Source organism: Euprymna scolopes, chromosome 16 (genome assembly GCF_053919585.1).
Source record: "Euprymna scolopes isolate OS-2025 chromosome 16, ASM5391958v1, whole genome shotgun sequence".
In the NCBI taxonomy this organism is placed as follows: domain Eukaryota; kingdom Metazoa; phylum Mollusca; class Cephalopoda; order Sepiida; family Sepiolidae; genus Euprymna; species Euprymna scolopes.
Genome location: NC_136497.1, coordinates 50,661,784 through 50,678,488, shown reverse-complemented (window position 1 = coordinate 50,678,488; position 16,705 = coordinate 50,661,784). Strand labels below are relative to the sequence as shown.

Sequence of the window (16,705 nt, the reverse complement as noted above, 5' to 3'; positions counted from 1 at the left end):
CAAACGATCCCACTTAGATGACTGACGCAAGCGATCCCACTTAGATGACTGACGCAAGCGATCCCACTTAGATGACTGACGCAAACGATCCCACTTAGATGACTGACGCAAACGATCCCACTTAGATGACTGACGCAAACGATCCCACTTAGATGACTGACGCAAACGATCCCACTTAGATAACTGACGCAAACGATCCCACTTAGATGACTGACGCAAACGATCCCACTTAGATGACTGACGCAAACGATCCCACTTAGATGACTGACGCAAACGATCCCACTTAGATGACTGACGCAAACGATCCCACTTAGATGACTGACGCAAACGATCCCACTTAGATGACTAACGCAAACGATCCCACTTAGATGACTAACGCAAACGATCCCACTTAGATGACTAACGCAAACGATCCCACTTAGATGACCAACGCAAACGATCCCACTTAGATGACCAACGCAAACGATCCCACTTAGATGACCAACGCAAACGATCCCACTTAGATGACTAACACAAACGATTCAATTTAGATGTCTAACACAAATGATTCGATCTATATTCTTGTTGCAAACAATTTGTTTTGACTTTCTTACAAACAAATAATTTTATCCTACTATTGTGAATGATTAAATATCTGTTCCTTGTTTAAAGCGAAATCTTACTGCAAGAAATTGTGATCAATTTTCTAGAACCCAATTAACAATGTTAATATCTAGCTATATAATATTTGCCTTTTTGAATGAGTTGTTAAGATTTCCAACTTTATTAAAAATAACTATATTTTTATTTAGTTAAAAAAGTTTGAATTATTTGGGCTACTATTATCTTGGTTGCTATTTTCACATTGTTTCTAGAAATGTAATCTCCAAACTTTCTTCAGGTTCATCTTGTAAAATTAGGAGACCTATACAGAATTATAAACTGAACCCTTTATTCTATATATGTATTATTAGTTTGTAAAGATGAACTGAAAAAGATTTGAGGTTACATTGGCCAAAATCTTGTGAAAATAACAACCAAGATCAAAATAGTACTTTGAATAATCCAAATTATTAATCCTCATTTCAAAAATGTTGAAACAAAAAATTTTAAATCATTAAATTTACATAAAAACTAGAACATAATTTATCCATTGGATCACCTATTGAACAAGGGATTTTGTTTTTTAACTGAAAAGTAGTTACACATTAGTAAAAAATATGTTTGAATCAGGAAAAAGTAAGTTTGCAAAGCCAGTTAAATTTTAAAGAATAAAAAGACAAAATCCAAAAACTTGTCTCTTTCTATTTACTATATCTCCCTCTCTCTTTTTTCTCTCTTTGGCTATAGGTTAAATAACAGTAATAATTGTGGTGATATTTTCTATTGGAATGAACTATTCCAATCTTTTACTTTATAGCTTTATTACAATTGATTGTCAATAAACGGAGAGAGAGAGAGGGGGAGAGAAAAACTTAGTAAGAAATGGGTGATTTGATGAGTAAATTTCAAATTATGGCTAAAAAAAAAATTCAAATGGATTTTTTTTTCAAACATAACTAAATCCCCAAACTAAGGAATATTTTAGCATATATTTTGTGTGATTAAAATATAAGAAAAAAACCTTGTGGAAACAAACGTTGATGAACTCCGCTTCAGCATAATAATCGCTATATGTCTTCCACAAATGCTATTTCTTATTTAGTAAGTGCATTCCCTTTTCATCCTACATCAGTACAATTAATTACAGGGTGAATCTCACCCATTTGATTTCTCTCTGTCTGACAGGGTATGAATTTACCACTTAAGAACTGAAAAGAGATGACTATATTGATGATCTTGGAATGCACATGCAGTGCTGACTATGAAACAATCAGTGTACAAAAAGTATACTCTCCATTCCTCATCATACAACTGTACTGAACTGATAAAGCGATGCTTAACTTACACTTAACTGACTATGCAAATTCCATTGCAAATTGATTGTGACTGTCGGCTTCTACATTTTAGTTTTATTGTAAATTTTGGATTATTTTTAATGTATACAAGAGAAAAAAAAAATAAGCGCATACTTTTTATCTACTTAAATAGCTTCATAGGTTCATTCCATATAATAAATGCTTATTCATTCTAAGCTTTGCATAATTTTATATGATTTGCAGTTATAGATTTTATAAAATGATCTTTCAGCTTTGTTGCACAAATTCTATGCAATATACCTTTATGAATGAAGAAATTCTGAACTCCTGGAGAGAAAAAAAGAAAAAGAACAAACACACTGAATTTTAAAAAAGAACAAACACACAAACTTTTTAACAAAAAAAAAAAAAAAAAGAAATAAAAAGCAGTTAGAATTATAGATAATTTTTTTTAGTGTTACTAGATTTTAAAATTGCCTTTATATGCAGATACATCATAAGATTTAAAAACAATGTGAATTAAGTTTGGACTGCAAAATGAAAGTTTCATGAGCTTTTTTCCATTTTAATTTTTTTCACTCTCAAGAGTCGAGTTTACAACAGATTATGCAATAATTCTAGTGAATGCTGGGCTTTGACTAATTTGTTTTTTTTTGAGGAGGAATTTATGTTGTGCATTTTAATAACAGAGTTAGCACCGACACCTAACTATTAATGTTGCAGGTGCCCAAATTGGAGTTAATTCTACATTGCAACAGAATTTTTTCATAAGTTTTGGTTTCTGTTTCGATTTAACCTGATGCACCGAAGTCATATGGATATATTTTTTATTTTTAGAATCACAACTTTATAATATGTAAGAATCGATAGAAAATTGACTCTATAATAAATATATACGAAACCTGCATAAATTAAAATATCGTATTAAGCATATTTTATGACAAGGTTATGCCGGGCATCCCTGCTAGCTTAGATAAATACTTTTGCAGTTTTAACAAAAAAGCTACAATAATATCAGGGTGTCTCCATTTAATATATTATATATGAAAGGGTCCACTGTGGGATTTCCACAGGTCTTGCTAGTTATAATAACACAATAACAAAGGAAATATACAGTGAAAAATTGATTTTATTGACCGACTCTTACAGGACTAATAATTTTTTTTTTAATTACATTTTCGCCCCAAACAATGCACGTTGCCACTTTGATGTAGGAGGCTACTAACAGGGACATAAGCTACAGGGGTACTATGTAGGGAGTTGGGCAGCAAAATGTCGGTTCACATTACACTTGAACTTCTGCATGTCAGTACAGTTGGGGAAGCAGAGAGCTGGAAGGGAATTCGGAAGTCTAGAGAAGAAACTGCTGGAGTAGAAGGCTCTCTTACATCTAGGGATCTCAACTGTGAAGGGGTGGGATTTAGCTGCTTGTCGGGTTTATCATGGGTATTTACGTCCAGGCGGTAGAAGTGCTTGCAGTTCGTCAGTATTCACTGTTAAAGTACTTGTAGAACAGGCAGAGGAATGCAACATTTCGTCGATGGTACAGAGGCCGAAGCTTAGATGACAGTTCAGGACCTATCAAGTTGGAGACTCTCTTTTGAACCTTGTGAGTGAGAGACTAGTAGCAAATGCACCAGCCCAAATATCACAACAATACTCCATACATGGGCAAATGGTGGCCTTATAGAGGTATCAGAATACTTTCGGACATTAGTAGCTTTCTAGCACGGTAGAGAGAACCTACTTTCTTCGCAGCGGTCCTGGCAATACTCTCAATATAATTGCTCCAACTCATGTTTCCTGTGAACGTTAGGCCGAGGAGTTTAAAAGATGTACTTTCAGATAAAGAGTCATTGGCCATTGCTATTGGTGGTAGAGAAGGTTTCTTGTAATTACTGAAGGAAACGAGTGTAGTCTTGACAGCATTGAATGTGACCGTCCATTTTTGTCCCCATTCCACTACAGATTGGAGGTCATCCTCTAGTGTTTCTGCCATTTCTTTAGATAGATTTGTTTTCTTGTCATGTTTGTTATAGAGCGTGGTGTCATCAACATATATACCCATCTCACAGACAATTTTGTCAGTGGGTCATTTATGAATATTAGGAATAATAAAGGTCCAAGGATAGACCCTTGAAGTACACCCGCATTTATATCATATTGCTTAGATGTACAACTGTTGAGGACAACCTGGATTTTTCTCTTATCTAAGAAGGATTTAATTATGTTAAGTATTCTTCCAGTGATACCGTATGATCTGATTTTCCTGAGAAGACCTTCATGCCATACCCTGTCGAAAGCCTTAGATATATCTAGAGCTACCGCTCTATCCTCCCCCGCTTTGTCCAGTGAATGGTATATACGTTCAGAGATTAATAATAGCATAGTGCAGTACTTTTATGTTTTTATATTTTAAAGAGTTCAGTAAAGGAGAAAATGTTTAATGGTCCAAGGGAGGTAATTTAGATTATTTCATTGTACACAGATCACAATTAAGAGCAACGAAGACAAGGCAGATAAAAAAAAAGACTTGGAATGACTTAAAAGGCACATTGAAACCAATGTAAATGATAGGATTTCATGGAGAAAATCACCTTGTACTATCATGGCCAATGTGCAATCCACATTCAATGTGGAAAAGACATGTTAAATGAAGAATAAGTTAAATGAGAAATAGTAGCCAGTTTTATCCAGCAACTTTTTAAAACAAAATGTCAGAACTAGATTTTTAGCTCATTGAAAACAGGAAAAATTTATAGCTCATTGACTTTGAATTATTATGTCAAATTGATGGTTGATTATGCATAAATTTGTGCTCATTTTTGCATTAAATACTAATGTCTATTGAGCCTAAATATGCATCGAACAGATACCATAAAACTTAGTTTCCTGCACTTTATCGTAAAGGTCCATATAAAATTTCAGTCATATCGGCTCAGTAGTTTTTGAGAAATAATGGAACTGACAGAAAAAGAGAAATATAATATAGATAACTTTAATAAAGAAAACAAATGTTCAAGCAACCTTAAAAAAATTCTACTTGGTTGAGGAACATTATCCTACTAGTTGAATAACTTCAGAACAAACACAAATTCTTTTTGTTTGCAAGACCAATGTTTTAGATGTAAACATCCCCTCCAAATCTTAATGTCAAAAAAACACTCCTCCCCAAAGACCTGTAAGCATGAACATTCATTTTAACTATTATTTTATTTTTTAAGTTAAAAAATAAAAAACAATTTTCATTGACTTTCATTATGTATCCACATCTAAAAGTAATTTTAAATGAAGCATAAAAAATTGTCTGAAACAAAAAAAATAAATGAAAGCAAAAGGAATTCAAGTTAAAATTTTTTTAAATAATTTAATCTTTTTTAAAAATATTTTAAACATTTTAATAAATTAGAAAAAGATTCTTTAAAATACAGAGTGTCCCAAAAGAAGCTGATGGTAAAAAAAAAAAAAAAAAAAAAATTCATAACTTTCTTAATTTTTTTATATTTTTCTTTTATTTTTTCAAATCATCTAGAGTAACCCTTCCAAGGTCATTATGAGTCGTTACACTACCAAGGAGCAGATATTTATCATAGAGTCATATTTTTAGTTGAATGAGTCAATATCAGTAACTCAAAGAAAATTTCAAAACTTCAACACAAGAGATTCCCCTACTCTCAATGCAATAAATGAGCAAGGGTTTGTATGTGACCTCCCTAAATCTGGTAGACCCTGTACGGCAAGAAGTAATGAGAATCGTCAGAGATTAGCAGAGAGTGTGGCCGAGGATCCATCCACATCAGTAAGAAGGAGATCAAGTCAAATTGGGGTCTCTCTATCATCTCTTCAAAGAATGCTTCATGAAGAGGGCAAATTTCCATATAAAATTCAATTAGTGCAAGAGCTTCAGCCAATGACAATGGACAATGTCCTGCAGAGAGCACAAGAGTGTGAAAATGAAAATGGTGGACATTTGAGTAACATCATTTTTCATAACTAAAATTAGACCTTGTGAAAAACATACTCTAGATTAAGTTGTGTAAATAAAATTAGAATAAGTAGACTATATTTTACTATATCTCAAAAAATCACGGAGAGGCTCATCTACCTACACATGAAAATTGGTAAGCATAACTTAAATATTGAGGAAGTTAATCAAATTAAAAAATCCGTCAGATTCTTTTGGGACACCCTGTATTTATTTATGATTATTTAAAAAAATATCTTTAAAACTTTTTCCTAATTGTTTTGTTTTACTTTAAAATTAAAAAAGAAAAAAACTAAGTATTTAAATAAAAAAAATTCTGAAATGGCCCCTCCCCCTAAATTTGAAGTCATCTTTACTTCGCTGCAAATAGTTAATCAAACCACCTTTTCCCAGAGATATCAAATATTTATATTGTTTCAAGAAAGGCACAAGATATCTTAAATATTTATGCTACGAAATGGACTGATACAGTGATATCTTATAGTTTTATTACCATGTTTAGTATTCTGACACACAAATGAGTTGCATCAAGAATTTTATAGCTTTGGTAGGGAAGAGTAATAAAGCTGTTTTTCTTTGGGATTCACTTCTAGCTTTCATTTTAATAAAAAAAAAAATTAATTCAAAATGAAATGATTCTCTCCCAAAAGAATTCACCTAGGAATTAGGGGACCTATCTCATTGGGAACTGGTCTTAAATTGATGCAAAATTTGAAATAAAAAATAAAAAAAATTTGTTCTTCCCTCAAAAAATGATTTTGAATACTAATAATTTTTTGAAAGAAAAAACAAAAAATTTTAAATGGCACTTACCCATACTTCTTCCTTCTGCTCTTGTCGTGAGGATAAAATCAAGTAATAGCCTGTGACACACAATGTGCCCTCGATAGGGAATTCATAAGGTTTGTGTAGGATGACATTGTCTACGGTAGGAGTCTTAATGAACTCAGAAAACTCCATTCCACTTAAAACACGTACTCCTTGATTTTAATTGCTGCAATAAGTAAATAATGTATTTAATAAGTAAATAAAGAACAAACTCAAATTAAAAATCAGAAAATAGAGAAATACATTTTTTTCTCATGTAACTCATAATTAAGATCAATGGTATAAGATACAAAAAGACAGCTCTCGAATCAGAGTTGAGGAGTCTGGAGTTTTGGAAAGAATTGTAGTCAAAATCGTAAGAATTCTTAAAGTCGGATTTATAAGAAGGCTTGAAATCGGAGTTGGAGTAAAATTTTTTTTAAAGTTGAAATCGGAAGTGGAATTTTTGGAATCCTTGGAGTCTGGATCAAATTTGGACCTTATACCTTCTGTCTCTGAAACATTGGATGGAGGCTTAGACTCTTTCTCTTCTTGAATATCTCTCTCTATATAAAGTTAAGTATGTGTATATGCTTCTCTCTTTTTTTTTCAATTTTCTTATTTTTTGGTTTTTTGTTTCTGGGAATTAGGCAGCCTACTGGATGCGATACATTCACTCATTATTTCAGAGACTCAAACTGAGAAATCTTTTTAAGATTCTAACCATTCCATTTAAGTGCAATTTTTTTGTATTTCTCTTGCACTTGGTTCACTGGGTATATTCACTAGGAAACTTTTTAAATTATTCTTTATGAGTTTAGTTACTCCTATAATTACTGGAATTCCCTAAGATTTCAGTGTCTTTTCATGATGTACATTCAACCTTGGTATATCATTATCTTCTCTCATTCAACTCGGTTTAAGCCAACATCATTAGGGACACTGACTTCGATTTAAGTTGCTACTTTCTCTCTTTTGTCTCATATAAATATGTCAGGTTTAACAGTTCCATTTAGATATGTAGCTGTAGGAATTGCATAGTCACCGTGAATACAGTAAATTTTGAAAATATATATGGCAATTAAGCTACACAGAATTTTCTGCGTTTCATCCTCGTGATTGCAATAATTTGATGAATCTTCAGGAGGATGAAACGTGGACAATTCTGTGTAACTAATTGGCATATATATTTTCAAACCTTACTACCTAGCTCTACCTACGTCTCGAGCACTGTCAAAGTAAATACTGAAAATAGATACATAAATAATTTTTTTTTTTTGAGAAGAAACACATACCCGTCTCTGATGAGTTGTTTGGTAAACTTTGACTAATCACCAAAACATGTGTACATAAACATATGAAGATATATAAGATATATACTATATCTCATGGGAGGAAATGTTACTAGCAAATTAGATATAGGTATTATAAATTTTGCTTATCAGCACATAATTTGAAAATTAAGTTTGAATAGATAGTGTAAAGAGGATACTCCATAGTTGAATAAGGATACAAGAACAGTTGTAAAATCCAAAGCAATGAATACTGATATATTCCAGAATAAATTGTTTTTTTTTAAAACCATATTCCGGCTGGATGATAAAAACTTTGACAATCCAAGTTATGCTTATGTCGTAATCTTTTATTTTCAATGCGGTAGAATCCCTTGAAAAGTCCTTTAAATAACTCGATATTCATGCACGCAAAATACTGGAATTAATTAACTAAAAAGCAGCTTTTTCTGTACTATTTGCCGAGAAATTTCTTTTATAGTTAATTTATATTAAATTAATATTTCTTTTATAGTTAATTTATATTAAATTAATATATATTTTTATAGTTAATTTATATTACATTAATATATATTTTTATAGTTAATTTATATTACATTAATATATATTTTTATAGTTAATTTATATTAAATTAATATATATTTTTATAGTTAATTTATATTAAATTAATATTTCTTTTATGGTTAATTTATATTAAATTAATATATATTTCTTTTATAGTTAATTTATATTAAATTAATATATATTTCTTTTATAGTTAATTTATATTAAATTAATATATATTTCTTTTATAGTTAATTTATATTAAATTAATATAAATTTCTTTTATAGTCAATTTATATTAAATTAATATATATATTTCTTTTATCGTTATTTTATATTAAATTAATATATATTTCTGTTATAGTTAATTTATATTAAATTAATATATATTTCTGTTATAGTTAATTTATATTAAATTAATATATATATTTCTTTTATAGTTTATTTATATTAAATTAATATATATATATTTCTTTTATAGTTAATTTATATTAAATTGATATATATATATTTCTTTTATAGTTTATTTATCTTAAATTAATATATATATTTCTTTTATAGTCAATTTATATTAAATTGATATATATATTTCTTTTATAGTTTATTTATATTAAATTAATATATATATTTCTTTTATAGTTAATTTATATTAAATTAATATATATTTCTTTTATAGTTTATATATATTAAATTAATATTTCTTTTATAGTTAATTTATATTAAATTAATATTTCTTTTATAGTTAATTTATATTAAATTAATATTTCTTTTATAGTTAATTTATATTAAATTAATATTTCTTTTATAGTTAATTTATATTAAATTAATATTTCTTTTATAGTGAATTTATATTAAATTAATATTTCTTTTATAGTGAATTTATATTAAATTAATATTTCTCTTATAGTGAATTTATATTAAATTAATATTTCTCTTATAGTTAATTTATATTAAATTAATATTTCTTTTATAGTTAATTTATATTAAATTAATATATATTTCTTTTATAGTTAATTTATATTAAATTAATATATATTTCTTTTATAGTCAATTTATATTAAATTAATATATATTTCTTTTATAGTTAATTTATATTAAATTAATATATATTTCTTTTATAGTTAATTTATATTAAATTAATATATATTTCTTTTATAGTTAATTTATATTAAATTAATATATATATTTCTTTTATAGTTAATTTATATTAAATTAATATATATATTTCTTTTATAGTTAATTTATATTAAATTAATATATATATATTTCTTTTATAGTTAATTTATATTAAATTAATATATATTTCTTTTATAGTTAATTTATATTAAATTAATATAAATTTCTTTTATAGTCAATTTATATTAAATTAATATATATATTTCTTTTATCGTTATTTTATATTAAATTAATATATATTTCTGTTATAGTTAATTTATATTAAATTAATATATATATTTCTTTTATAGTTTATTTATATTAAATTAATATATATATTTCTTTTATAGTTAATTTATATTAAATTGATATATATATATATATTTCTTTTATAGTTAATTTATATTAAATAAATACATATTTCTTTTATAGTCAATTTATATTAAATTGATATATATATTTCTTTTATAGTTTATTTATATTAAATTAATATATATATTTCTTTTATCGTTATTTTATATTAAATTAATATATATATTTCTGTTATAGTTAATTTATATTAAATTAATATATATTTCTTTTATAGTTAATTTATATTAAATTAATATATATTTCTTTTATAGTTAATTTATATTAAATTAATATATATATTTCTTTTATAGTTTATTTATATTAAATTAATATATATATTTCTTTTATAGTTAATTTATATTAAATTAATATATATTTCTTTTATAGTTTATATATATTAAATTAATATTTCTTTTATAGTTTATATATATTAAATTAATATTTCTTTTATAGTTAATTTATATTAAATTAATATTTCTTTTATAGTTAATTTATATTAAATTAATATTTCTTTTATAGTTAATTTATATTAAATTAATATTTCTTTTATAGTTAATTTATATTAAATTAATATTTCTTTTATAGTTAATTTATATTAAATTAATATTTCTCTTATAGTTAATTTATATTAAATTAATATTTCTTTTATAGTTAATTTATATTAAATTAATATATATTTCTTTTATAGTTAATTCATATTAAATTAATATATATTTCTTTTATAGTTAATTTATATTAAATTAATATATATATTTCTTTTATAGTTTATTTATATTAAATTAATATATATATTTCTTTTATAGTTAATTTATATTAAATTGATATATATATATTTCTTTTATAGTTAATTTATATTAAATTGATATGTATATTTCTTTTATAGTTAATTTATATTAAATTGATATGTATATTTCTTTTATAGTTAATTTATATTAAATTAATATATATTTCTTTTATAGTTTATTTATATTAAATTAATATTTCTTTTATAGTTAATTTATATTAAATTAATATTTCTTTTATAGTTAATTTATATTAAATTAATATTTCTTTTATAGTTAATTTATATTAAATTAATATTTCTTTTATAGTTAATTTATATTAAATTAATATTTCTTTTATAGTTAATTTATATTAAATTAATATTTCTTTTATAGTTAATTTATATTAAATTAATATTTCTTTTATAGTTAATTTTTATTAAATTAATATATATTTCTTGTATAGTTAATTTATATTAAATTAATATATATTTCTTTTATAGTTTATTTATATTAAATTAATATATATTTCTTTTATAGTTAATTTATATTAAATTAATATATATTTCTTTCATAGTAAATTTATATTAAATAATTATATATTTCTTTCATAGTTAATTTATATTAAATTAATATATATTTCTTTTATAGTTAATTTATATTAAATTAATATATATATCTTTTTAAGTTAATTTATATTAAATTAATACATATTTCTTTTATAGTTAATTTGTATTAAATTAATATATATTTCTTTTATAGTTAATTTATATTAAATTAATATAAATTTCTTTTATAGTTAATTTATATTAAATTAATATATATATTTCTTTTATAGTTAATTTATATTAACTTAATATATATATTTCTTTTATAGTTAATTTATATTAAATTAATATATATATTTCTTTTATAGTTAATTTATATTAAATTAATATATATATTTCTTTTATAGTTAATTTATATTAAATTAATATATATTTCTTTTATAGTTAATTTATATTAAATTAATATATATTTCTTTTATAGTTAATTTATATTAAATTAATATATATTTCTTTTATAGTTAATTTATATTAAATTAATATAAATTTCTTTTATAGTCAATTTATATTAAATCAATATTTTTTATAGTTAATTAATATTAAATTAATATATATTTTTTATAGTTAATTTATATTAAATTAATATATATGTTTTTATAGTTAATTTATATTAAATTAATATATATTTCTTTTATCGTTATTTTATATTAAATTAATATATATTTCTGTTATAGTTAATTTATATTAAATTAATATATATATTTCTTTTATAGTTAATTTTTATTAAATAAATATATATATTTCTGTTATAGTTAATTCATATTAAATTAATATATATATTTCTTTTATAGTTAATTTATATTAAATTGGTATGTATATTTCTTTTATAGTTAATTTATATCAAATTAATATATATATTTCTTTTATAGTTAATTTATATTAAATTAATATATATTTCTTTTATAGTTTATTTATATTAAATTAATATTTCTTTTATAGTTAATTTATATTAAATTAATATATATTTCTTTTATAGTTTATTTATATTAAATTAATATTTCTTTTATAGTTAATTTATATTAAATTAATATATATTTCTTTTATAGTTAATTTATATTAAATTAATATATATTTCTTTTATAGTTAATTTATATTAAATTAATATATATTTCTTTTATAGTTAATTTATATTAAATTAATATATATTTCTTTTATAGTTAATTTATATTAAATTAATATATATTTCTTTTATAGTTAATTTATATTAAATTAATATATATTTCTTTTATAGTTAATTTATATTAAATTAATATATATTTCTTTTATAGTTAATTTATATTAAATTAATATTTCTCTTATAGTTAATTTATATTAAATTAATATTTCTTTTATAGTTAATTTATATTAAATTAATATATATTTCTTTTATAGTTAATTCATATTAAATTAATATATATTTCTTTTATAGTTAATTTATATTAAATTAATATATATATTTCTTTTATAGTTTATTTATATTAAATTAATATATATATTTCTTTTATAGTTAATTTATACTAAATTGATATATATATATATTTCTTTTATAGTTAATTTATATTAAATTGATATGTATATTTCTTTTATAGTTAATTTATATTAAATTGATATGTATATTTCTTTTATAGTTAATTTATATTAAATTAATATATATTTCTTTTATAGTTTATTTATATTAAATTAATATTTCTTTTATAGTTAATTTATATTAAATTAATATTTCTTTTATAGTTAATTTATATTAAATTAATATTTCTTTTATAGTTAATTTATATTAAATTAATATTTCTTTTATAGTTAATTTATATTAAATTAATATTTCTTTTATAGTTAATTTATATTAAATTAATATTTCTTTTATAGTTAATTTATATTAAATTAATATTTCTTTTATAGTTAATTTTTATTAAATTAATATATATTTCTTGTATAGTTAATTTATATTAAATTAATATATATTTCTTTTATAGTTTATTTATATTAAATTAATATATATTTCTTTTATAGTTAATTTATATTAAATTAATATATATTTCTTTCATAGTAAATTTATATTAAATAATTATATATTTCTTTCATAGTTAATTTATATTAAATTAATATATATTTCTTTTATAGTTAATTTATATTAAATTAATATATATATCTTTTTAAGTTAATTTATATTAAATTAATACATATTTCTTTTATAGTTAATTTGTATTAAATTAATATATATTTCTTTTATAGTTAATTTATATTAAATTAATATAAATTTCTTTTATAGTTAATTTATATTAAATTAATATATATATTTCTTTTATAGTTAATTTATATTAACTTAATATATATATTTCTTTTATAGTTAATTTATATTAAATTAATATATATATTTCTTTTATAGTTAATTTATATTAAATTAATATATATATTTCTTTTATAGTTAATTTATATTAAATTAATATATATTTCTTTTATAGTTAATTTATATTAAATTAATATATATTTCTTTTATAGTTAATTTATATTAAATTAATATATATTTCTTTTATAGTTAATTTATATTAAATTAATATAAATTTCTTTTATAGTCAATTTATATTAAATCAATATTTTTTATAGTTAATTAATATTAAATTAATATATATTTTTTATAGTTAATTTATATTAAATTAATATATATGTTTTTATAGTTAATTTATATTAAATTAATATATATTTCTTTTATCGTTATTTTATATTAAATTAATATATATTTCTGTTATAGTTAATTTATATTAAATTAATATATATATTTCTTTTATAGTTAATTTTTATTAAATAAATATATATATTTCTGTTATAGTTAATTCATATTAAATTAATATATATATTTCTTTTATAGTTAATTTATATTAAATTGGTATGTATATTTCTTTTATAGTTAATTTATATCAAATTAATATATATATTTCTTTTATAGTTAATTTATATTAAATTAATATATATTTCTTTTATAGTTTATTTATATTAAATTAATATTTCTTTTATAGTTAATTTATATTAAATTAATATATATTTCTTTTATAGTTTATTTATATTAAATTAATATTTCTTTTATAGTTAATTTATATTAAATTAATATATATTTCTTTTATAGTTAATTTATATTAAATTAATATATATTTCTTTTATAGTTAATTTATATTAAATTAATATATATTTCTTTTATAGTTAATTTATATTAAATTAATATATATTTCTTTTATAGTTAATTTATATTAAATTAATATATATTTCTTTTATAGTTAATTTATATTAAATTAATATATATTTCTTTTATAGTTAATTTATATTAAATTAATATATATTTCTTTTATAGTTAATTTTTATTAAATTAATATATATTTCTTTTATAGTTAATTTATATTAAATTAATATAAATTTCTTTTATAGTTAATTTATATTAACTTAATATATATATTTCTTTTATAGTTAATTTATATTAAATTAATATATATATTTCTTTTATAGTTAATTTATATTAAATTAATATATATATTTCTTTTATAGTTAATTTATATTAAATTAATATATATTTCTTTTATAGTTAATTTATATTAAATTAATATAAATTTCTTTTATCGTTAATTTATATTAAATTAATATATATTTATATTAAATTAATATATATTTTTAAGTTATCTGTACTCCTTTGTTAAACAATAAATTTTGTTGTAATGCTACGTAATTTAATTCAGAATTTCCAGTTATATTATTGCTCTATCTCGCGCTTTCTTTATCTGCTTGGAATTGTCTTATTGACAGGTACTTTTGCTAGTATATATATATATATATATATATATATATATATATATATATATATATATATATATACACACACACATATACATAAATTATTGAAAAAATATATAAATGATGATAAATAATTTTATTTCTTCTTTGTTGACATATACAAATATAAAACATCTTAGAAAAAACAGAATTTGCGACTCCTTCCTGTGGCCTTCTTTATTTTAATGAAAGATGTGTGCATGAAGTAGGTGGTAGCATCAGAAAAATGAAGTAAAGTCAACAGGATGAAGAGGTACTCATACATGACTAGCATGTAGCCATCCACATACCTCGACTCCTCCTTAAATATTCACAGCAATGTGCAAAGAGACATAAGGCTTAGCAAAGCAAGGAAGCATCATAGACTTTATCCAAAATTTAAGTGTGTAGACACCCATAAAGAATTGTCCTGATAACGAGAGAAAAAAAAAAGAAGGAATTTAATTTTTAGATAACACATTTTAAACCAGCATTGCATTGCTGTAGAAGTGAGATATGGGTGGAGATTGTTTGCACTGTAATATAAAGAGAGTCAGTTAAAAACATTTGGGTATAGAAAACCCTTTCACAAGTTATATGAAGGGTTAAGTGAAATTAACAAGAAAAAATGCAGTATATTGAAATGGATGATGAGAAAATGTTAAAATACTTCCCCGCCAACTGATCCTGCTACCTAAACTGTTTTACATCTACAAACCCAAGAACTGTCATATATTCTTTCAATACTAACAAAGTCTCCTGTTCTCCACGCATCTTATTATACTGTCCAGATTTTATCTTTATCTAAAATAATCAGATTTAAGTCTGTCTTTAAAACTTTACACCTCCATTATATTATTCTCATACGAGTTCTCTTGGTGCATCACATAAGCTCAAGCTCACTGGCCAGATTTCATTTTCATACATCACACTATATGCATGTGCTTGATCAACTCTTCTTTTGATCGACAGAGGTACTATTCTGCTGGTTAGTAATAGAAAAAGTTCTCTGAACTTACTCCATCAACTCCTAACTCTTGAAATCACACTAGCACCTACTCCTCTTTGTACTCCCACGATGACAAAACTTCTGAACACCATAAAAAGTCTCATCATTCAGATGTACTTTCTCCACATTTGAGTTATCATCCGTCTACATTCTTACACACAAACTGGTTATCATCTCTCAACCTACCTGTAATTCTTCTAATCTTCTATTATATAAAGGGAATGTGTGTGTGTGTGTGTGTATATATATATATATATATATATATATATATATGTTATTGTTGTTTTTTCAAGCGATACATACGGTTAATATTAGCTCCACCTCGGAGCTCATTTTTTTATTTACTTAGAAAGTCGCCCTTTTTAAGTTGGACATATATAACATTTTTATTTATTTATTATTTTTAAAACAATAATCTACGTACACGCGTGTTTCAAGGTCATTACCTCTCATGAGCGTAGTTCAACTGTTTCTAGGGATCGAACCTCAATTCAGCTGAAAGGTAGAAACTACACAAGACACACACTC

At 22.0% G+C, this 16,705-nt stretch overlaps 1 protein-coding gene across 3 annotated transcripts in view; it reads right to left on the bottom strand.

The window, feature by feature from the left end:
* Positions 1-16,705, bottom strand: part of LOC145295940 (myotubularin-related protein 9-like) — a 165,990-nt gene that overhangs the window by 60,111 nt on the left and 89,174 nt on the right. For all 3 annotated transcript variants that reach the window (XM_080141822.1, XM_080141820.1, XM_080141821.1), the window contains exon 2: positions 6,697-6,877. In XM_080141822.1, the coding sequence (XP_079997948.1) occupies positions 6,697-6,843 (147 nt within the window). In that variant the 5' untranslated portion in view covers positions 6,844-6,877. The remainder of the gene's footprint in view (positions 1-6,696; positions 6,878-16,705) is intronic.